Raw genomic sequence first — 22985 nt, 5'->3', positions numbered from 1 at the left:
AAGAGGCCTACAAGGAGAGTGGAGAGGGACTTTTCTTCAGGAATTGCAGTGACAGGACAAGGGGCAATGGCTTCAAACCGAAAGAAGGGGAGTTTAGGTTAGATATAAAGAAGAAATTATTTACTGTGAGGGTAGTGAGGCCCTGGAATAGGTTGTCACAAGAGAAGTTGTGGAAGACCCATCCCTGGAAGTGTTGAAGGCCAAGTTGGATGGGGCTCTGAGCAACCTGGGATAGTGGAAGGTGTCCCTGCTCATGGCAGGGGGTTGGAATGAGATGGTCTTTAAGGTCCCTTCCAACTCAGGCGATTCTGTGATAGCGAGAAGCTGATTACACCTTTCTCTTGCCAGTGCTTTGGCACAGTTCCTGTAGAGGACCAAGAAGATTTCTAACTCCAGTCATCCTAAAAGATCATGTTGTCCTGAGGAAACTGGAAACAGGCTATGGCTTATTTCATGTGTCCCACCAAGCAGCCTGATTACCTGAGAGGACCCTCAGTATGTTTGCATTGACCTGGCGGAGGAAGGGACCACTGTACACAGCAGGATGTATTAACATCAATCTGCAGAGTGTTTCTGGCAATCTGTTCCTGGAGATCTCTGCAATGTCATCGAAGCAGAAATAAGGTTACTTCTCCTGGTGCAGTTTTGCTAATAGATTGGAGGATCTGGAGACTCTCCATAAGCAAAGGTGCAGGCATCTTAATTTGTATAAAATTACCTTCTTGAATTCTGTCACGGTTGTTTCTGGGCTGCAGATACATCAGTTATCTTTGGGAGATGGTACTAAACCTCTCACAGACTCACAAAATCATTTAGGTTTTGAAGGACCTCCAGGATCACCAAGTCCAACCAGTGCCCAATCCTCACCTTGTCACCCAGCTCAGAGCACTGAGTGCCACGTCCGGTCATTTCTGGGATCTCCAGGGATGAGGGCTCCACCACCTCTCTAGACAGCCCATTCCAATGTCTAATCACCTTTTCAGTGAAGAAATTCTTTGTGATGTCCAACCTAAACCTTCCCCTGGCCATTTCCTCTTGTCCTGTTGCCTGGGAGAAGAGACCAACCCCACCTGGCTTACAACCTCCTTTCAGTAGGTGATGAGGTCTTCCCTGAACCTCCTTTTCTCCAGGCTAAACACCCCCAGCTCCCTCAGCTGCTTCTCACAGGACTTGTGCTCCAGACCCTTCCCCACCTCCATTGCCCTTCTCTGGACTCACTCCAGCCCCTCAATGTCCTTCTTGAAGTGAGAGGCCGAGAACTAAACACAGGACTTGAGGTGCAGCCCCACCACTGCAACCTCTTTCTTTTGAGAAAGGGCTGTTCTCCACGAACAAGTTATTTATTAAAATATTTCTGTTACTCTCAACAATGATACCTTTTATTTTCACTTCTTCCTCAAAGAATGCCATCACAAAAAATGATCTCTAGAAGTTAACTAAAGAAAAATTAAATGGGAACCAAACTGCTACTCTAAAAAGGTCTGTTGCCGGTTGTCCTACTGCCATCCAGGATTGTGTTGTTGCTAACAACTGTACATGGGAAAGCACTCAATACTGTAGTAATGAATGGCACTCAAGTTGGATGGGGGATGGTATGAAAATTTTAAGTGGAGTGGTGGAAGCCCAGTCACTTGATGAATTTAAAATTAGACATGACAGAGCTTTGAAGAATATGCTATCTGGCTGGCTGGGATCTTAGAACCACAGACCATATTAGGAGATATTAGACTGTGCTAGGAGATAGATTTTGTTGGGTTTAATGCTCCAGTCCTGAGGAATTTCACTTTACCTTCCAAGTCCAGCAGCTTTCAGACTCTCTTGTGGGGGAACAATATCATGCTCTTGGTTGTTCCAGGTTAACAGGCTTCCCTGGTGTTATCCTTGCAGCTCCAAGTACCAGTTCCCTAGTCTGTGGATGGCTGGTGTCTCTAACAGCCAACAGATGGGTCAACAAGGACACTGGGTTTTGAGCAAGGGGGAAGCCTGCCAGCTTTTTAAACTTTGGCGTCCACGGGGACTTAGTTGAGATTTAGTAGAACAGACAGGGGAATGCTTTGTTTCGGAGGAACTGACAAATTCCAGCAAAAAAAGAAAACAACAAAGAAAAGGATTTATTGCAATTTTTCTGAACAAATATACCAGTGATCTAATATAGGCATATTTTCCCCCCTCTCTGATTTTTATGATTCAGCATACTAAAAGGTTTTGGATGTGCATTCATTGTTTGGGAAAAAAACCAACAAATATGCAAATTCAAGGTTACAGACCCATTAATTTTAGTAGGATTCCCTGGGTGCAGCTGAGGGCAGAATTTGGCCTGCAGTCAGGTGGGTTTCCGTGTTTGCTCAGCTGGGGACCCCTGATTCTGTGTCAATCAGAAATAAATGCATTGGGTTCAGTGGATGTGCTGGTGTCAAACCAGACACCGAGTCAGTGAAGGCACAATCTGAACTGGAGATGCAGAGAAAGATTAAGGCAAACAAATGAACTCACCAATGAACAACTAAGCCAACAAAATTTGCTTAATGGTGGTTCAAAGGACTGATAACACTAAAAATTCATCAGCTCTTATTTCAGACAAATGAGGCAAATGAGAGCAACTTATGACAGAAATGTAAAATTAACAGGAAGATTTCTTAGTAGAGAAAAGATAGAAAAAAAAAAAAAGAGAAAAATCACTGGACTTTAAAAACATATCTGTTTCCCCAAAACACAAACTCTTCCAAGGGAGACCACTCCCTATCCCAGCAGATGTGAAAAGCAGCTTTAGCTTCTCAGGGCAAGATTTAACTCCATGAAGCTTTTGTTTGTTTTTGTTTTGTTTCATTAAAATAACACAACAACAACAACAAAGGCTCCACCTGAAACTCATCTCATAGTATTTAGATTGTTTTACTTTTCTGAGAGACTGTAACAGTTACCCTTTCAACAAAAAACTAAACATAGTTCTTGAGTGTTTCAAACATATAGAGGTAATTTGAACACAGAAACGGAACCTCTCAGCAGAAAGGAAAAAAAAAGTCTCTTCCCTGATTGCTTCATGAATAGCTTTTGTATTAATACGTTGATCTAAGTCCATATAGAGCCCATGTAGGAAGAAAGACATATTAAGGTAATATTTCCTAAAGGTGTTCCAACATGGTGAGATGTTTGCCATCTCTCTCAGAAGGAGTTTTATTCCATAAAAGTCATAGAATCATAAAATGGTTTGAGTTGGAAGGGACCTTAAAGATCATCTCATTCCAACCCCCTGCCATGGGCAGGGACACCTTCCACTAGCCCAGGTTGTTCAGAGCCCCATCCAACCTGGCCTTGAACACTTCCAGGGATGGGGCATCCACAGCTTCTCTGGGTAACCTGTGCCAGGGCCTCACCACCCTCAAGGGAAAGAATTCTTTCCTAATATCCAATCTAACCCTACTCTCTGTCAGTTTGAAGCCATTGCCCCTTGTCCTGTTGCTCCAGAGATGTTATAATACCACTCATTGCTCATCAGATGAAAATGTCTTCCCCCTTTTTTTTTTCATAGAATCATAGAATATCCTGAGTTGAAACGGACCCACAAGGATTATTGAGTCCAACTCCTGGCCCTGCACAGGGCACCCCAACAATCCCACCATGTGCCTGAAAGCATTGTCCAAACACTCCTTGAGCTCTGTCAGGTTTGGGGCTGTGACCACTGCCCTGGGGAGCCTGTTCAGTGCCCAACCACTCTCTGGGAGAAGAAACTTTTCCTAGTATCTTACCTAAACCTCTCCTGACACCACTTCAAGCCATTCTCTCAAGCCCTGTCACTGGTCACCAGAGAGCAGAGCTCAGTGCCTGCCCCTCTGTTTCCCCTCCCGAGGAAGTTGTAACTGCAGTGAGGTCTCCCCTCAGTCTCCTCTTCTCCAGCTGAACACACCAAGAGACCTCAGTCACTCCTCATACGGTTTCACCTCTTATTTTAAAAAAGAAGTTTATTTTGTTCAAAATCTTGAAGGATCTCACTTCTTCCAGCCTAAGTCATTCGGGTTTTTTATGTTACTAAAGAAATTGGTGCTTGAGAGAGAACTGAAATTAGAGGATAGCTATGTGAGACCTCTGGTGGTCAGGAAGGACCAGTTGGGACCACTGTGAGGGAGTCTGGCCTGAGTACAGATGCTGCTTGTGTGAGTGACAGAGCTGAGGTGGATGTGAAATACATCAGAACACCATTGTGATGACAAGATCACAGAATCATAGACTGGGTTGGATTGGAAGGCACAGCAAAGGTCATCTCATTCCAACCCCACTGCCATGGACAGGGACACCTTCCATTAGACCAGGTTGCTCAGAGCCCCATCCAATCTGGTCTTGGACACTTCCCTGAGAGGAAAGCAGGCACAATTTGTAGAAAAATTCCAAGAGTTGGTCAATGCAACAAAGAGCAAAACTATGGCAATCTTACACGGCCTAGAGGGAGGGCAAGGGCAGTGCTAGGAAGGGCAGGAAGAGGAGGACAAAGAAATCAGATGCCAACCACATATTGACCTCTTCCCATTCACATTCTTGCATGTTTACACTCTGTCCCTGCACATATGGACATTCAGCTTATATGTGACTCCCTTCTAATCTGCAAAATAAACCTGGCCTGAAAACTGGATGCAAGACATAAAACAGGGTGCTGGTAAAAGTAGTGCAGTTGGAACAGTGTCTGGTGACCTCACACTCCTTTCAGTTGTGTCATTGAGCAGTCTGAAAGCATTAAAGGGCAAAGTTGAAATAAAACGGAACAGGGCAGAAGGAATGGGCTGCAAATGGATAGAAAGAACGTAAAGGTTAGAAAAAAATTTTATGTAGAAGGACAGAGATTGGTTAGAAAAATGGGCAGAGAATAAGAGATTCAGCAGAGAAGAGCCTAAGATAATAGATCTAGGGAAAATCAATTCAGAGCACCTGTATTAAATTTCAGGGAGGAAGTTGGAAAAGCATAATATTGAAAATTAGCTAGCTGTGATTTAAACAATGAATTAGTGCTATATTTATTAGACAGATGTTCTTTTATAGTAGAAGGAAGACACGGAAAAGAGAAAGTGCAAAAGTCAGTGTAATTACAGAAGGCAGACAAAGAAATGAAAGAGTTCTCCTGTTTTTGCTACATCACCTTTATTCCTGAATACTCTAGTGCCAGAAAGTTGTGAATGAAATTGAGGGAAGTCAGAAAACTGAAAAAAGTATAATTAAAAAATAGATGAAAAGGTTTAAAGAAAAAAAACCAACATATTAACTCTTTAAGATAAAGAATGGAATTAAACAAAGGACAGCTTAAGTCAATTATTTGAGGAATATATTTAGTAAACAGTGACAAGGAAGGAACGTTGCTCAAGATGTTGGGGGATCCAAGTGGAATAACATGCAAATGTGTATAAACAGCAAAGAAAACCTATCCTTTCAGAAGGATTTTTTTATGTTGTGGAATTATCTGCATCATTCATTTGGAAAGTCAGTCATGTAAAACAAGACTCTGCAAATTATTTAAGAAATGAGTGGAGGAATTTTTTTTTACTTATCACAGGAACTCAAAACATTGAAGTGAATAAATATTTTATAGTTTTTGGATATACAAATCCAGGAAAGACCACCCCCACCATGTGAAATGACATATCCTTCTTAATGGCTGTGGGTTTGTTACGTAACCCAGTGCAAGGTAAAGTTTCTCTGTTTCTAAGGTGGAGTTTATTTTCACTGTTACCTTGCAGTTTGGTTTTGTGCATACCATGTGCTAGGACTGTGTAGGAAAGTGCAGGGAATGCTACAGAAAGGACACACGGAGACATGTTTGCACATTCTTCCAGAGCATTTCTTAAATATTTCTGCCGTAGCCATTGCATCTAAGGAACATTTTTTTTTGTTTTTTACCTCAACTGACTATATATTATTTATATTATTCTCCTAAGACATCACTATTATCATTTAACATTTCTGAAACCAATCTCATCACAGACCTCACCATCTAGTGGTACTACGAGTTTATCTCACATATGGCACACTGGGGAAACTGGTGAAATGCCTCCCTCAGATATACAAGGTCTGTATTTGATTTGGCTTGAAGCAGAAACAAAACATTGCCCAAATCCCATCTCTTGAGGAGATAGAGTCTGATTTTGTGGCAAGTGTGTCCACCTCCTGGTTGAGGCAGAAGCCACAGGAGAGGATGCTATCTTAGAACTTGTCTAACCACAGAGCTATTCAGAAGCAGCTGTTGGGTTTAAATTTCATGCTCACAACCTGAATTCACTTCAGAGCGTAGACAGGCCTTTAAAAATTTACATAGAGCACAAAGTACTTCATCCTTCTGCAACTCTACAGTTCACTGCCAGTTACCTCTGACTATATTGATTCAGACTTCTGGCAAATGTGGGTGAATTTTTGTAGGGCATTGCCTAGAAATACATATTTTTGAATTAACTAGATTAACACTTTCTCACATGCTAACTCAGCTAATGTAAGATAAAACATGTAAGATCTATAGCGGGGCAAACTCAAAATAAAGGAATTTATTGTTGGAAGGAGTGAAAGAGCAACTGAGAAGAAGCTCATTTATTGCAGTGGTTCCATTATGGGTGACATGCACAGTGGAAGCACAGGAAATGTTGGAGGAGTGCTGCAAATCTTTCCTTGTAGGATGCAATTCCCCAAGAGCGTTTCCATCACCTCTGGTGTGGGTTTGGTGTAGATAACACAGAAGGACCTTGTCCTACAGAATCTGTATATTTACATGGTTAGGAAGTGGTGACTCCCTCTGAAGTACCAGCAGACTGGCAACGAGCCATGTACACTGGTTTCTCAGCACTGCCTGATGGAGACATGGAATACTCTGTTATCCTTTCCATGTGCATTGAAATGCAACCAGTGCATTACTTCTCTGAACCACAGGTAACTCCCAACAAACTTTGTTTCAACACGTTCAGACACACAGTCTTCCCCAACACACCAGCATCCTCATTCACACACATCTTCATCACACATTCCCTCGGACGGAAATTTTGAACACCAGCTTAGAAGCCAAATTGGGAAAGACCCTTTTGCCTGTGCGTGAAAAGGTGAAGAGAAGAGAGAGGCAGAGAAAGATAAGAGAGGGAGGAGTGTATGGTCCTGCTCTGACCTTTCAAATGCTTGCTGCCCTGAAGGAAAGGGCCACCTTGCTTAGTTTACTTGGACAATGAAGAAAGGAGACTTAACTGAAGTGGATGCTTGAGTGTGGTATTTCTTTTAAGGGAAGTATAATCTTCCTTGAGGCTTTCTGTGGGGGAGTCCCTTTCCCCTATGGACATGATACAATCAGGAACATAGCTGTGTGTATTCCCTCTAGCACTCATTGCACAACCTTGAAACTACTCCACATCCACCCTTATGGCTTCTCTCTTCACACGCACATCCCATCTGTCCCCTCGGAAAGTGCCTTATCCCCACATCCCCCACCGACAGATGCACGAACACTCTCCCACACAGGAACAGCTGCCATCCACCTCTGTCATCCCTGCCCACGCCACTCTGCTTTCCACTGTCCACTCCCAGTCACCACCGGGGGGACACACACGTGGCCCTGCACCAGCAAACATCTGCAGGGACACCCAGATGTCCCAGCCCTTGCAAACACATTTCTCTGGCTGTGTCGTGGCTGCGAAGGAGTCCAGGCAGGCACAAACACCCCCCACACAGCTCAGTTGCTCTCGCTTTGATCTCCTTCCTGCAACAATCCAGAAGGAATTGTACCCATCAGCCCCTTTTCTCAGCCAGCTGGCAGGTTGATGCCATGGTTTGCTTTTTATTTTCCCAGAGGCCAGGCCATCACCCTGGGTCACACTGGTGGCAGTGGGCTGAGCAGGCTGTGGTCTGTGGTTCATGCAAGTTGAATCCCAGTGTCTGGGACTGCATCTCCCCCTCATGGACAAATGCTCCACTGTTCTTCCACCTTCGGCCTGCCATGATGGGAAGTTCACTCCCACCACAGGAGAAAGGTGCTTTCTGCAGACAACAACCAGCTGCAAGCACTGCCAGGAAAACTATCCAGCTGGAGAGCTTGAGCTGGACTCCACAGTGGGAAACAAGTGTAAAAAAACTAGGACAATGGGTTCCCTACACAACCCATGGCTACACAAACACTAATTGTCTATTATTTTACAACCTGCTTATCTTTTTTAGCAGGAATGGATCCTTGGAATAAACAGGAAAGGGACCCATGAACCACGATCCATGTGACTGATGGTATGCAAGGTCTGGGCTCAGAGGCTTCAACTTTTAAGCTAAGAGGTTCTTTGTGATCGGTCTGACTTCTTCCAGTGCAAGTCTCCCAGGATTACTCACAATCTTGTGACCAGCTATGGGTGGAAATGAGCACTTTCCTACCTAGTGTGGGGCAGTACTTAAGAAGACACTGAAGCCTTAGGCAAGCTGGACAATTTGAAGATGTTCGTAGAACACATTTGAAGAACGGATGCATTTGTTTTGAAGGGAAAGAAGTTCTTAGTGTTTCTCTCTCACACCCAAGATGTATCCTATGTTTTCAACCTTCAACCAACTGCACTGCTTCAAGCCATGGATAAAGCTAGTCCTGTTTCCTTTGACTGACATCTGTAGTCCTTATGTACACTTCAAACCAATGGTTGTTCATCCAAGAACCTTGTTAACTACCTAGTAGCCCTGTTAACTTGTCCCAGAGAAATCCCCCTGCCTTTTTGTGCCAGAAGCACTGAAGTTTTAACTCACAAAAATAAGCTACATTAATATGCTTCAAAATGAAGCCGGTTTAAATGCTGTAGTTAGACATACTAGGATTTTCTCAGGATTATTCAGCAGTTTTTCACCAAAAAAAAAACCTGCAAAAAAAAATCTCTGGAGGAGCGTCTGCTTACTGTGCAAGTCAAGCAGAAGGCAAGTACCTCTAGCACACGTTCGGTGCTACCCACGCACCAAACCATTTTCTCTGTTAGTCATCTTTCCCTACCCTCCTTCTAAATGCAAACATTTCTTTCTTAGCACTCACGAAACTCACCTCTGTGCTGTGCCTTACATAACTGATTTCGACACGGAGCGTTGTGCCACAAGCGCAGTGGACACGTGATCCTCCAGTCAGCCTCTGAAAGCCATCTTACCCCCCAGCATGGCTTCCTGGGTGGCTGTTTGGAACTTCAAGGCCCTTGCAGCACTCCAGGACACTTACAAGCCCCTAAAGGGTTTCAGCTTCTTCCTGTGTTGTTCTCATCTCGTGCTCGCCTCTGCAACTCCACCAGTCGCACAAGCACAACACTCACTGGGCGTATCTGTCCCCAACCCTCACACAGAACCAGCATCCCATATATCCATGCTCTTATCGTCAGTGACTATATGGATTTACCTGTGCCTCTTACTTTCTCTCCCCTTGCACTGAACTCCCAGTCTGCTCTCATTCTGCATGCACGTAGGGCCCCTTGCACACTCAGCCTGCCTTAAACTAAGAGGCAGATAACTACAGATGGCTTAAACCATCATAAACTTTTTCTCACTCCTCATCACTCTTCCCTCCCCCATAAGCGGTTTTCCTTCTCCCAGGCCCCACACCCAGGTCTGCAATCCTCACCTGTGCTTCCCTCATTTATTCAGACCACGCTGTGTGCACAAATCTCTCTTATCAGGCACAACTTTTCACTCCTTTCACCTTTCTTTCCACAGCCCTCGCGAGCAGGCACGGGCTGACAGGTACCTTCCTCCCTTACACACCATTGTGTGTCGACCTCCGCTGAGCTTCTCACCCCTTGTAACATGAACTGTCATTCCCATTCACTTCCACTTCATGCTCTACAGCTCCCAACTCCACTCTCCTCCCCACAAACTTCACACTTTACTTCTGACCTTAGGACAGCCATGTGGCTTATACAGCCCTCCAGGTAGTTTTCCCTCCCATTCCTTCTCCTCCCACCCCTTGATATCTTTAGTCATTTCTCCACGAGCACATTTGTTCCATTCCCTCTTGTTGTTTGACTTAGCCAGTACCTACCACAGAGATATAAACACATTTGCTACGTCTGTTGTAACAGAAAATTGCTCTTTTATTTTTTTTTCTGTGTGTATGTGTTCTCCTCCTCCCACAGTCTTCACATTATTCCTTACTCACCATTTTTGGCCTCAAATGATTTCCCTGTAACATGTTGCCAGTTCTTTCCCTGTGTTACTCCACCTGCCCAGTCAGGAGGCATCCTCTGTTCTGCTGACCAAACCACTACTGCACCATTGCATTATTTCCTCTCTTTGCCTACTAAGCAATAATATCCTAAATTTCCTCTCACCCTCTGCTCTTTTGCCCTGTGTCTCCTCTAAACCACCTCTTGCTGAGGCATCTTTACAGAAAACCCAGCTCTTCATTTCTTCCTCCTACATTCCTTACTTTTTCCCCATTCTCATTCTTCTCAACACCTGTCACGTCTTTATATTCTTGTTCGCCCTGCCCCTATGATTTCCACTATCTTGAATTTCTTCACAGCACCTTCCCATGGCTTTTTCTTCAGTTCCGTCTCTCCCTTGTATTCAGTCAGCACACTCCAGCGGGTTTCCAACCTCCTCTGAAATTTCTCTAATCAGCTACCCCTTCTCATACTTATGGGACCCTATATCCCTTTCCCCTCATATCACCCTATCTCCATCCAGCTCATTTTTTCCTCTGCATTCCTGTTCTCAGCACATTTCCACCACCATGCGAGCCTCCCCTTTCATAGCACCTTCCTTGTAAACACATCCTCGTATCTATTTCTTGACAGAATCAAAGGTGTCTCCTTTTGACGCCCCCCACGAGCATCATGTAGCCGATTATTTTCCATACCTCTCTCCAAATAGCCAATAGTTCACATTTTAATTCCTCCTCCAAACATCCTTTGTGCCCTGTGCTTTCACCTTTCTCCCTCCACTCCCACTCCATACCCAACCTCCCCCTTGCAGACCCTGGCAACCTTGTTTGTCCCTTTCATATCCTCACCCAGCCTCCAGTCTGTACCTTTTGCCATCTCTCTCAAGTGTTACTTCCCCTTCCGAGCTTCTACACTTTTTTCCACCCACAAAGATCCTCTTTTTCCAGTTGACTTGCAGCAGTTTCCTTTTTGGGTTGACCACCTTTGCACAGCTCACCTGCCCTTATCAGCCCGATGCACAACAATAATACATAGCACCTTATTCCTGATATATAATACTTTCCCTTCAGACTCCTTTTATATATCTTTATATGTAAAATTTCATTTTTCTTTCCCTGAGGAAAAAAAAAAAAAGAAAAAAACAAACAACCCACAACAGAGCAAACCAAACAAAACCTCTGAAATCTACTTATTTTGCGTGCCTCAACATACAGCACCCTTCTCCACAAAGCACTCCCCTCCTGGCTCTGCTGGTCCATCCTCTTCTCCCTGTGTTTTGGGTCCACCACCTGCAATCATGCCCAATTTTCCTCCCCCCACCACGCTCACACACAGAGCTCCTGGTACTGACACGTGTATCTAAAACCAGTCTTTTTACTACTGGCAGCTGGAACCATGCTGGACTCCCTTCCATTCTCTGCTGCTTTTGTCTGCCTTGACACAAAGCAAGGCTTTTTTTTGCCTTTTTTTTTTTTTAATTATTATTAGATTTTCCTTTTTCTTACATCCCATTTTTAGGTGTTTCTTGCACCACTCCTCCACTTACAGGCTTGCACAGATCAGGTATTTCTGTGCATGAGAATGTCTCTCCTATTTGTCTGGATATTTTCCTGAAGGCACAATGTAAAGGCAAAACTTTACATACCATTTCCACTCCTCATGCAACAAATCACACAAGCCTGAGAGCAAAGAGTGCTTTCTGAAAGGTTGTAGCTCATAACAATTGTCTGGACCATATAACACACATCCCTGTCTATTTAAAAAGGGGGGAGGGGGGAGAAGCAACCCCCCTCACACTCACAGAGTCATCTCTAAATAACTGGTTTTGCAATATAGGAACCAGAGAATGTGCACATAGCAGCCCTATTCAATCCAAAATATCCATCTCTCCAGATACTGCATATTTATAGTTCAGGAGATAGGACCAACACAGAGCTTTCCCGTTTATTTTAATGAAGGATTAAGAACTGATCAGAAAACTATCTGAACCATTCAAGGACTTTTTCCCCTCTTGGCTACGAGCAGTTTGGTGTCTCCATAAGGACTCGCCAGTAACTGACGCTCTAAGCTGCATTTCAGCTGTTTAGATGAGAAACAGCTTTCTATTTTGCTCTCTATATGTGCGTCTACGTTGATTAGTTGTGTGCTGCATTCCTAGAAGGAACTTACCAAACGCTGGAACCTGCAGCGTAGGAATAGTTTCCCTGCCATCCTAGCACAGAGTGAGTGTTTCTTTTCCACCTAGACACAGATGTGCAGGGAGTCTTTTGATCTCCAGTTCCTCGCAGAGAATTTAGTGTTTGGGTTTGAGGAGAATGAGGATTGATTCAGAGGTCATGAATAGGGTTTCCAGTGTCTGGCACGCACACACACAAAAAAAGAAAGCTCCAGTGAAGCTGGTTACCTGAGACAGACGAGGTCTAGAAATTGGGAATTTTGACTTTGCTTGTCAGGGGCTCTAACTTTGCCGGAGGGCGAGCGTGCTACGTACTGAGGCTGGTTCTTGCAAACCCACGGTCAAGACTTTCAACGCCTTTTGTTATATCTGAACTTGCTCATTTCCCTCTTAAAAAGAAGAGTCTCCTTTGCTTTTGCCTCTTAAATCAGACTCCTTTAGCACCTTGTATTTCTCCTCTGCTGTTTTCTTGCCAGGGACCCGAACAACAGCGTGAGGAGCCGCAGGAGAGGGGAACCTCAGGACTAAACTGTAGGGCAAGTAGGGGTGGGGGAAGGAGGAGGCACAATGGGAAAGGCAACATGTGGGACAGATCTACTGCTTGCAAGACCCCCACCTCCTCCCCATTATACTTCTTTAAAAGACCCCTCTCCCCCCCTCCCCTCCCCGCCCTCTTAGGACCCTATTAGAAAACGTCAAATTTCCCTTACCGTGGTAGGAGTAACCATGGCATCCGTGTGAATGTTTCCAGAAAAGTCGACATGAAGAGAAAGGTGGATGTAAATACGTTCATTCAAAGTCCCAAAGTTGGTCTGCTTGGGTTGTGCAGAGTTGCTCTATGGGAGAGGAGCCTTAAACTCTGAGTCCCGTGAACATAATCTGCTCGATTATAACAAACCAGCTCAGCCAGATGGCTCTGTGCTCCGTGGATTAACCCCTTTATTGCCACACTCTGCTTTCTCTACCTACCTCGCCTGGCTGGGGAAATTCAGAGAATAGGGCATTTTTTTGAAAATGATAAAACTGTCGTAAAGGTCATTTTCCCCCTAAGAAAACCATCTTGTACCTATTTTCTTCTTTTTTTCCTTTTTTTTTTTTTTTTTAATCTGATTGACGGTCTTATTCCTCTTCCTGGCAAAATGTTTTCATATTATTAAGAACAGTATTAGCACCAGGGAACATTTTAGAGAATTCTTTTGTTAAATCATAACCATCTCTTCCAGACTGCAATTCTCAGAAGATGAGTATTTTATTGCAGGAATGTCTCTGTGTTTGCACTCTAATGGTCCATGCACTCCCCCCACCCCCCTCTCCCCCACGCTCTCTCTGTCTCCCACATGCACACTGACACACATGCACACATTTTGCTCAAATTGCCAGCATGTGTTGCTATTCTTACCCATATTCAGAAGTCATTATAGGACATGTAAAACAGGTGAAATAGAGACACGGAACTAGAATGCCATAAGCTCTCTCTCGCTCTGGTTCCTCTTTTTATTTTCTTTTTTTTTTTTCTTTCTGTCATTTGTGAGTCTCAGACAAATTTATTTCTTTGCTCAGCATTTCTGTCAATGAAGTCACCCACCATGACACAAAAATAAGTGTTGCAAGAAATATCCACTGTTAAGGACAGGCTTTAGGATGTATTTGTGTCCATTCCTCCTGTTCTGACTTGCAGATTAGTCCATTAAGTAAAGGATGGGAAGTGCCAAAAACATGGAAAGTTCATCAGCAACCAGCAGCGACTGGTTTTTCAAACTTTTTATTTAGAGTGATCACTCACAGAGATGGCTGATAAATTTAGCTGCATGCCTCAAAGTCTCCCTCTAAATTTACATGCTTAAGTCATCTTCTGTTTGATTCAAACATAATTGAGCAAGTCATAACCAAAAGAACGTGGTCATATAAGATGTGATACAACACTTTAAATCTTAAGGGTTGCCAGATTGTTTCCTTAAAGAATGCTTCCTTTACTAGCTAATGGAGTTTTTTCCTTTGCTATTTAACTAAAGAATTTTTCCTTTCTCCCCTCCCTGTGTAAAGATGATTGGCCCTCTCATTCTGCCAAAGCATTGTACCATCTTCTTTAAGACATTTCAATCTGCCTAGAGAGTCGTCACAGTTTTGCTGAAATATTTTCCACCATGGATTGAAATATGGATGATGTTGGTTGTTGTTGCCCTTTACCTGAATGTTTTCAGCCATAAAATTATACTCTCTAGGGCACTTTACAATTTGCATCTGTCTCATAAATTCTGCCTGAATCGCTTGTTCCCTTTGGCTGCTGAGAAGGAAAGAGTCATCTTCCACCACTGCCTCCTAAGAATTCTCTACTAAAACTTGCTGCTCTGCCAATCAAAAAACCACTCAAACTTTGAATAACTCTAGAATCAATGGGTTTTGTATTCTCCCTGTGCCTAAATGCTGTTTTCATCCTATTTAGTGCTTTTTCATCTAAGAGGAGGGAACTAGAATTAAATCCTGTGAGTCCCCCACCCAGCCCTGGTACTGCAGTCAGATCTGAGAAATGCCTAAAATGTGACTCAGCTTTTAATCTCCTGAAGTAGACAAACAGTGCTAGGAATAGAAGAACTTTCCTGTGGCTGGTGAACGTTCCTCTGGAGACAGGCAAAGGGTTAAGCATGTGAAGGCAGCCCCTGCCCGGGAACTTCGCATTTGCAGCAAGCCCAGTTAAAAAAAAAGAAGCAAAAGGAGAAGTCTAGAAGCAAATGTCCTGAGCAGAGGGGCTGCCTACCTTTGGTGGGAGGCAAACCTATCAGAGCACAAGTGGAGGGGTTTTACCCTGTGTCTGGGTCTGTGGGCAATCAGAGGCCTTGTAATTTGAGACCTGACACCTTAATCTTGCCAAATACGTGTGCACTGCAAAAAGCATTGTAGGCAGGGTGTTTTCACAGCTATAGAAAATGGAGACATGTTTGGTCCTTCAAGTTTTCTAACCTTTCTTCTATAGATGTTTATGTTCAGAAGCTGCTTCTTTCTACATATTTTTGCCTTTTCATCCATTATTCTGGGGGTGGGGTGGTTTTTTCCTAATGCTAACCCTTATCAGAAAAGGATTTCTTTTATGCTTTAAACATGTTTCTGAATTTTTTATGAGAAGCAATCAAGCTCCCAAATGGTCACCTCATTTCATCTGTTGCCCTTGGGTCTGAGGTTCTGACATGGCAAAATAAAAAAAAATAAAAATGTTACTTTGAACAAGAACAAGGCTCTGTTCTGCCTTGAAGAATCTGAAATATTGCTCAGAGCATGCTGTGGAAAGTCATCTTTGAATTCTGGTACTTTTAATTGGAATAATTAGTAGACATTGATCTGATTAATTAGGCACTTGACCAGACTTCAAAACATGTGATATTATATATACTTTGAAGACACGTATTTTTCTTTATGCATTAACAGATACCACTGTAATCGTGTTTGATGATAAAAAATTGAATATTTATAGGGAAGATATGCATGTGAGTATGCAAATAGATAAAAATTTTATTGGGTTTAATGCATGCCTTGGGCCATTCTAAAAGCAGGGGGTGTGTGTCATAATGTTTAGCTTTTGCAACAGCACCACTTTGTGGTTGAAATCCCAAATAGATCCAGAAAGGGGAAGTGACTGTAGGGACACTATATGAGCCTCAGCAAGTTTGAGCAGTTCCCATGTTGGTTTTATATCCATCAACAAACACACCTGAGATGGAAATATGTTCCAGCCACGTGGTCCTCCCTTCATAAGAGGGTAGTTTTGAAGTAAAGGCAAAGAAGAAGCAGAAGATTAACTCTGAACATTTTGTCTTAGATCTTCAATACAGGAGGATGTTCACCTTTCCAATGTCAAAATCACTTTCGTTCAGGTTTCCAGAATTTATTGAAGGGTCTGACAACATCTCTAGAAAAATTTCTTACTTGAAATGTGCTACAAATGCTTCGTTAAAAGTAAAAATGAATTCAAGTATGGTTTTCTGGTGGTAGAAATGGTGGTGGGAAAGAATAGGTTATTTTAGAAAATATTTATTTAAACATTATGTTGTTTTAAGACTACAAATGGTGCCATTTCAGAGTTGAAAGAATTTCTGAAACCTCATTAACATTGGGCTTCTATATAGAATCCCAGAATCACAGGACAGGGAATGTTGGAAGGGTCCACAGAGGGTCGTCTGGTGCCACCTCCCTGCTCCAGCAGGGTCATCCCAGAGCACATGGCACAGGGTTGTGTCCAGACAGCTCTGGACTATCCCCAGGGAGGGAGACTCCACACCCTCTCTGGGCAATCTGTTCAGTGCTCAGTCACTGCACAGCAAAGAAGTTCTTCCTCATGTCCAGCTGGAACTTCCTGGGCATCAGTTCCTGCCCGTGGCCTCTTGTGCCATTGCTGGGCCCCCCCTGAGCAGTGCCTGGTCCATCCTCTGTCCCCTCCCTGCAGACACTGACACACATGGATGAGGTCCCCTCTCAGTCCTCTCTTGAGCCATCACATATACTCACATTTGGGTTTTCTTTGCACCCAGGCTAGACAGGTGAGAAAAATTAAATAAAAATTCCAAGCAGGATTCAGAAACAAGGTCAAACTTGGTTCTGACATGGATTTCTTGGAAGTTATCTTCTGCAGTTTTTCCTCTTTCTCAAAAAAAATAATCTGCTAAATTCTCAAAATAATTACAGCAGCTCATAACAATTAGCATGGTAGATCAAGGATGACACAAACAGGTACCCAGAGCTGTGGCCATGCCAAGGGGTAGGACGGGAAAAATGCATGTAAATAAGCAGGAATGACAGTCACATCCTAAAAGCCATTGTTCTTTAGACCTCTTCCTGAAACAAGACATTTTACAGTTAGCTTTTATGCAGTTCACCTGCAAACCTATTTCCTTGACAGAGAATGAGCAAAGTAAGATTAGATGGGATTTTTAAAATAGAGTTAATTGAAATAATAAGCTACAGACTATTTTGCATCTACTAATTAAACTACTAGTACTTTTTTGTGAGAAATATTTTACATACATACACAACACAGCAGTTTTACATGCACAACACAGCAGTATTCACCCCAAATTTTTAAGTGTTTTACAAATATTTTTCATTTCAAAGTTTCCCTGTTGCTTGGAATGTAGGGACCTGTACTCCTATATCAAAATAAAGCCATATATTAAGTAATATACAAGAGGGGACTTACACTTGCCAATATATAGCTGTGTTTTTGGATTAAATTTATGGATGATTACAAATCTCTCTACTACTAATGTGCTACATCATTTATTAGCTTAGCACATATTTGGGACTTACATTTTTTACTTACTTGTTTGCCTTTTTCTGATGGTATCTAATTTTTTTCAGAGACGATCTTTATTGCAGGAGCAATCCAGAATTGCTGCAGCAGGACAAAGTTAGTTGATGATAGGCAACATTTTGGGAAATGAAATCTATTCCTTGTAACCATAAGCATACTTTTGCAGCCCTTACTCATTTGTTATGATTGCCAAACTAGAACTTCCATGAATATCTTAAAAAAAAACCCTAAGGAAGAGAATCAAATTAAAGCTATATGAAGAAGTTTGGTTCCAATGTTTATTCTGGAACTGGGAAAAGGTGCCTTCAGTTTTTAATGGTTCAGTTTTTAATGTTACTCCCAGTAACAGCACCATTCTTTTGTGAGGAAGAAAAATTCCAATCTGGGACATAAAAAGCACTTTGGTAAGATGTCAACTGGGATGCAGGATCCCGCTCTTATTGTAGTCAGATCACAGAAGACCTGGAAAATGACAGAAGCAATGATTAAAAGATATATTAACATGATTAAAGATAGTTTAAAACACACAATATGATGAAAAATGAAAATTGGAATTGCTTATAAAAGATGAGAGAACTTGCAAGGTGTTATGATTGAATACTTTGAGCAATTCTGCATCTCCAAGAAAGCAGATCACATCCTGAACCACTGGGAGAAGAAATTGCAGCACGATTTAGTCAAGTTAGACACGAGGAAAAAGCAGACCCAAGCTCCAGATCTGGCTGCCTTATTGAAGGTCCACCCCAACAGAGTAAAGAAAACTGTCAGGACCCACAAGGCTGTAAATGATCCTGCACTGAGGCAAGGCAAGGTCTAGGTAATCTCTCTCAGCCCATCTCTCCCATGACTACATGACTTAGATCATCTTTGAAAAATCAATGTTTTCAGGAACATCACGTACTTAGGACTCTGACCAAGGTTTGGAAGAAAACTTCCCAGCAAAATCATTCAGGAAGTTTCTATTAGATATTCATATCCTTGGTTTGGGACATGAAGTGTTGTTATCACTGGGGGAATTTTCCCAGTAGGGAAGTAAACCACAGGACTGCTTTTCTCTCCTGGACTGATGCTTCTGTATCTTTCAGGTGCAGTGGAACCTGAATAATATTGGAAGCAACTTGAAAGAGGATGAAGAGAAAGAAGACAAGAAGTTTAACTTTTCCAAAATGAAAATAAAAATATCTGCCACGAGGTCAAGCAGTTCCAAAATGAAGGACCTCAGAGCATCCCTGGTTTCATTATCTGAGTCTGTTAGATCCAAGCAGGTAATTTAACCCATCACTGAAATGAAATGCTCAGTTCCACAGAATACATCTGATCACACTCCAGCTGCTGAGAAATATGTCCTGACGTTTGTGTTTACATTCCCACTCTTAGTGTCAAACATAAGTGTCCTTCTCATTTGTCAGTACCAGAAGACATAGAAAATAGGTCAAAGCAAAGAAAGGAAAGCTGGATAGTAAAACACTCCAGGAAAATCAATGCTCCCCAGCCTTGCTCACTCCCTTGCATGCAGAACCAAAAACTGGTGTAACAATGGAAATACAATTGGGCAATGATTATTTTCATAAAATAATTTAGTTAAGATTCCTCTTTTTGTTTCGAGATTATGTCTTTCAGAACAGAAAAAAAATGTCTTGATTCAAAATACAGCAGACAAGGTGTATTTAATAGCAGAAGTCAGCTTTTGCAGTCAGTGGGACATTTCTCAGCACTGGCTTGTATCCCCTGTAGGCAGTACTTGTGTGTTCTGACCTTACAAGGCAATTTTATTTGAACTAATGCAATTTTTATTCAAACTTTTTATCTGATAGATGCTGATGCCCATTTGGCTGAGCTTCTACATTTTAATTCTCTAAAAGCTTAGTGTGAAATCACATCTGCTGGAGGAGGGGCAGGGCAGCAAACGTGGTATGGATCAACTTTCAGGCAGCCGAAAGCTGAAGTCCTGTTTGAGCTAATGCAGATGTACAGGCAGGGGGTTTTAAACAACTCTAGGCCAAAGTATGCTCTCTGTCAATCCTGGCCTATCTTTTTTTACAAAAATAAGGTATTTCCCAAGCCTGGTAAACTCATGTAGCTTTCTAAATACTCTTGAGGATCTATAGAAAAAAACATCTTCCTACAGTGTTAAGTTTAAGCTCATTGTGATTGTCTGTGAACTAATGAACTGTTTGGAATTCTCTGGATTGATTTGGGACTGTTTCAAATGATGGTCACCTCAGCAGCTTCCAGGCAGATCTGGCAGCTGGACCACTCCAGGTCAGCCTCTGTGCCCCCACCCTCTTGTAGGCAAGGTATGTGTTGTTGCTCTGCATCCAGAGGGAGAAATACTCGGGAAGAGAGAGGATCAAGGGTGCACAGCACACTCACCAAGAACTGTGAACGGGCAGCAGGGCACTCAAATAAAAGAAAGAGAACACCTTTTATTCACTGCCATGTATGTCTTTTTAAATCAAATAAATGTTTTTCACCCAGAATCCATCCCTCCCCACTTTTATTTGGAATGAAAAGTTCAGCCCGTAAGGGGATAAGGAAAGAAGCAAAGGCACAGAGGGTTTTAAAATTACAATTTCTTCTCAGTCTGAGGACCTTATGGCTTTTGACCCCATTACTCATGGTGGGAGTAGTGGGTAAAAAAACAGGCTGAATGGAAAAATCCAGCGTGTTCTTTTGATTGAATAGTACTACTGACAGTTGAGGCTGATTGTGCTTCAGGCTGTCCATGCCTGAAGCTAAGTTTAAGCTAAGTTCTTAGTTTATAAGTAATTCTTTTCTCTTTCCTCTGAGGCAGCTCATGCCAAACACTGTTCTGCTACATGGTCATGGCAAATCTCTCTTCCCAAACATCATCGATGTTCAACCCACGCCTACAATTGTATAAAAGGTTCCTACTCACATGTTTTGCTGTCTGTCCTGTGTCCCATTCCAGTTCTGTAGTTGGGCCATTCCTTTATCAAGCCCCACTAGGACCAGAATAGCAACTGAGGTTAGTGCCCTGCAAGGCAGGAAAATGAAGGAATCGGGCAGAGGACACAGAGGGTGTTTATTGCAGGAAGATGGGCACGGTCACACAATGGGCCATGACTGGCAAAGCCAGTGCATGAGTCACACAGGCCTGGTCACACAAGTAACAATAGGAAACTTTATGGGGCTTCACAACTGTTCTGAGGTTATGGCATGTGTGTTCTCTCCAGTGCACATGCTGTGTTTGATTTTCATCTTTCCTCTAGTGATTGATGCTTTTTCTCCTTGCTGGGAAGTTCCTGCTGAAGGCAAATCCCCAGTATGGCTTCTCTCAGTAGCCAGACAGGCTCTATCCCTTCCAGCTTTGTTTTTGACATAAAGCAAGACATCATTATGTTCACAGAATCACAGAATATGCTGAGTTGGAAGGGACTCACAAGGATCATTGATAGTGGCTTGAAATGTGTGTATGTAGTTGCAATCTAAAGATACTAAGGACAATTTTTATGGCACTGTTTATAACCTAAGTCTGCATCTTGGCTTTCCATTAATTCTTGTGGTCTCTGCCTAAACATCATGAAGTGAATAAGATGAATTTTTTTATCATGAGAGCAGATAAAGTTCTTTTGCATGGTTACTTTCCCTGAAATTAGAGATTGTTCTTGCAGCAAGGCACGAGTCAGTGTTACAGTGAGATCAAGCTGATAAAGACAAATATTTTGTCTCTCATCAACTCCAAATAAAACAAAACTCCAGGAATCCCTAATTTCTTTTTGGAAACATGATTATACTGAGCTAGGCCCAGAATATTAAATAAACAATCACTTGTTTAAATCTGTCCTTACCAGACTCGACATCCTCAGTGATTAGCTCGCTTTCCTCATCACACTTTGATACTTGATCTTCCCTTAGCTTTTTGCAACCTTTTCTTTTCTTCTATGCATAACTTCTATTTTTCAAGATATCTCAAGAAAAGAATGGATATTTTACTGTATCTAACGAGGTAACAGATCTGGTGCCTTAGTGAGCAGGTGAGTGAATAGCAGAAAATCCTAAAAAATGTCCGTCTAGAACCAACAAATTCCCCAGCATGCAATGTAGTTTTAAGTCCTCCCCCCACACACAGGCTTTTGTCCTGTGATGTGATACCTACAGCAAGTCATAATTGTTTCACTTGGAAAAAAATGACCATGCAGCATGCCTTACTTTGCACTGAGAGAAATGCCACATGTCATTTCTGCTGCTGTCTCAAGTTCTTTAAGGCAATTTCCATGCTTCACTGTGCTTTTCCCAGGGATGATATCCTGAATCAGCTTAATAAAATGAAGAACATTCAAAATTGTCCTTGGGTTACTTATTAAAAGGCAGTAAGAATGTCCCTGCTCACACATAAACGGCTTGTGATGTTAAAACACCCCAGACACACACACACACTGCTGTGGAGCTTGGTTAGCAATTAATGCCTGTGTCACTGTCTTGTGTGTGCCTGCGTGGGATGCCCTGATTGATGGGTGCATCAGAAAGGAAAAGAGGGCAGAGTCAAAGGAAGATGTAAAAACCATTCAGAGTTTGGGGACAGCATCTGAGTGTGAATTAATGAAGCAACATGTCAACAGAGAGGTCCCCATCGCCCAGATACCTGGTGGGGTCATAGGTTCATTCTTCTTAGGGTGTCTGTGTGGTACATTTCGTTCTTCTGAATTTCAGCTTGCACAGAATTGGTGCCTCGGGATAAAATCTTCTGGTTGATTTTCAGTTCATGGCTCTTTTTCATCTTCCAACACAGACCAGGTGGATGTGCCAGTACTGTGTGATCCACAGTGATTTCTGTCAGCTTGCTACAACCTAGCAGAGCTGTAGCCAGGCGGGGGTCGGACTCTTCTCTCAGGCGACAGGACAAGAGAAAATGGCCTCAACCTAAGCCAGGGGAGGTTCAGATTGGATGTCAGGAATAATTTCTTCATGGAAAGGATTGTCAAGCACTGGAATGGGCTGCCCAGGGAGGTGGTGGAGTCCCCATCCCTGGAGGTGTCCAAGGAAGGACTGGACGTGGCACTCAGTGCTCTGGGCTGGTTGACAAGGTGGGGATCGGGCACAAGTTGGACTTGATATTGCAGGTCTTTCCCAGCCTTGATGAGTCTGTGACTCTGTGGTTCTTTCTTCAGGGCCGATCTATCATTGCAGCTCTCCCATGTGCAGGCCACTCTCACTGACCCCTGTTTACAGACCATTTCATCTCCTTCTGCTTTGCACTCCTGGCACTGTGTGCCAGAACACAAGCTCTGAGGTCCCAACCAAGGGCTTAACATCTCACTTACCCTTTTATAAGAACGATTCTGAGAGTTGTGTAGAAAAAAAAGTGAAGCAGAGTGAGAGTGTGTAGGAAGTGGGAGGCAAACAAGAAGACAAAAAAAGTAGATGG

The 22985-nt window shown here is 42.8% G+C and overlaps 1 protein-coding gene across 1 annotated transcript in view; it reads right to left on the bottom strand.

Moving 5' to 3' along the window:
- The window catches only part of NTF3 (neurotrophin 3), a 58073-nt gene extending 44908 nt beyond the window's left edge, over positions 1 to 13165 (bottom strand). Inside the window, exon 1 of the mRNA XM_017824011.1 lies at positions 13008 to 13165. Within this exon, the coding sequence (XP_017679500.1) occupies positions 13008 to 13025 (18 nt within the window). The 5' untranslated portion in view covers positions 13026 to 13165. The remainder of the gene's footprint in view (positions 1 to 13007) is intronic.
- Between the last annotated feature and the right edge of the window lie 9820 nt (positions 13166 to 22985).

Source organism: Lepidothrix coronata, unplaced genomic scaffold (assembly GCF_001604755.1).
Source record: "Lepidothrix coronata isolate B3197 unplaced genomic scaffold, Lepidothrix_coronata-1.0 Scaffold107, whole genome shotgun sequence".
Taxonomy (NCBI): Eukaryota; Metazoa; Chordata; class Aves; order Passeriformes; family Pipridae; genus Lepidothrix; species Lepidothrix coronata.
Note: the sequence above shows the minus strand (reverse complement) of the source record. Positions and strands in the feature narration are given on the sequence as shown.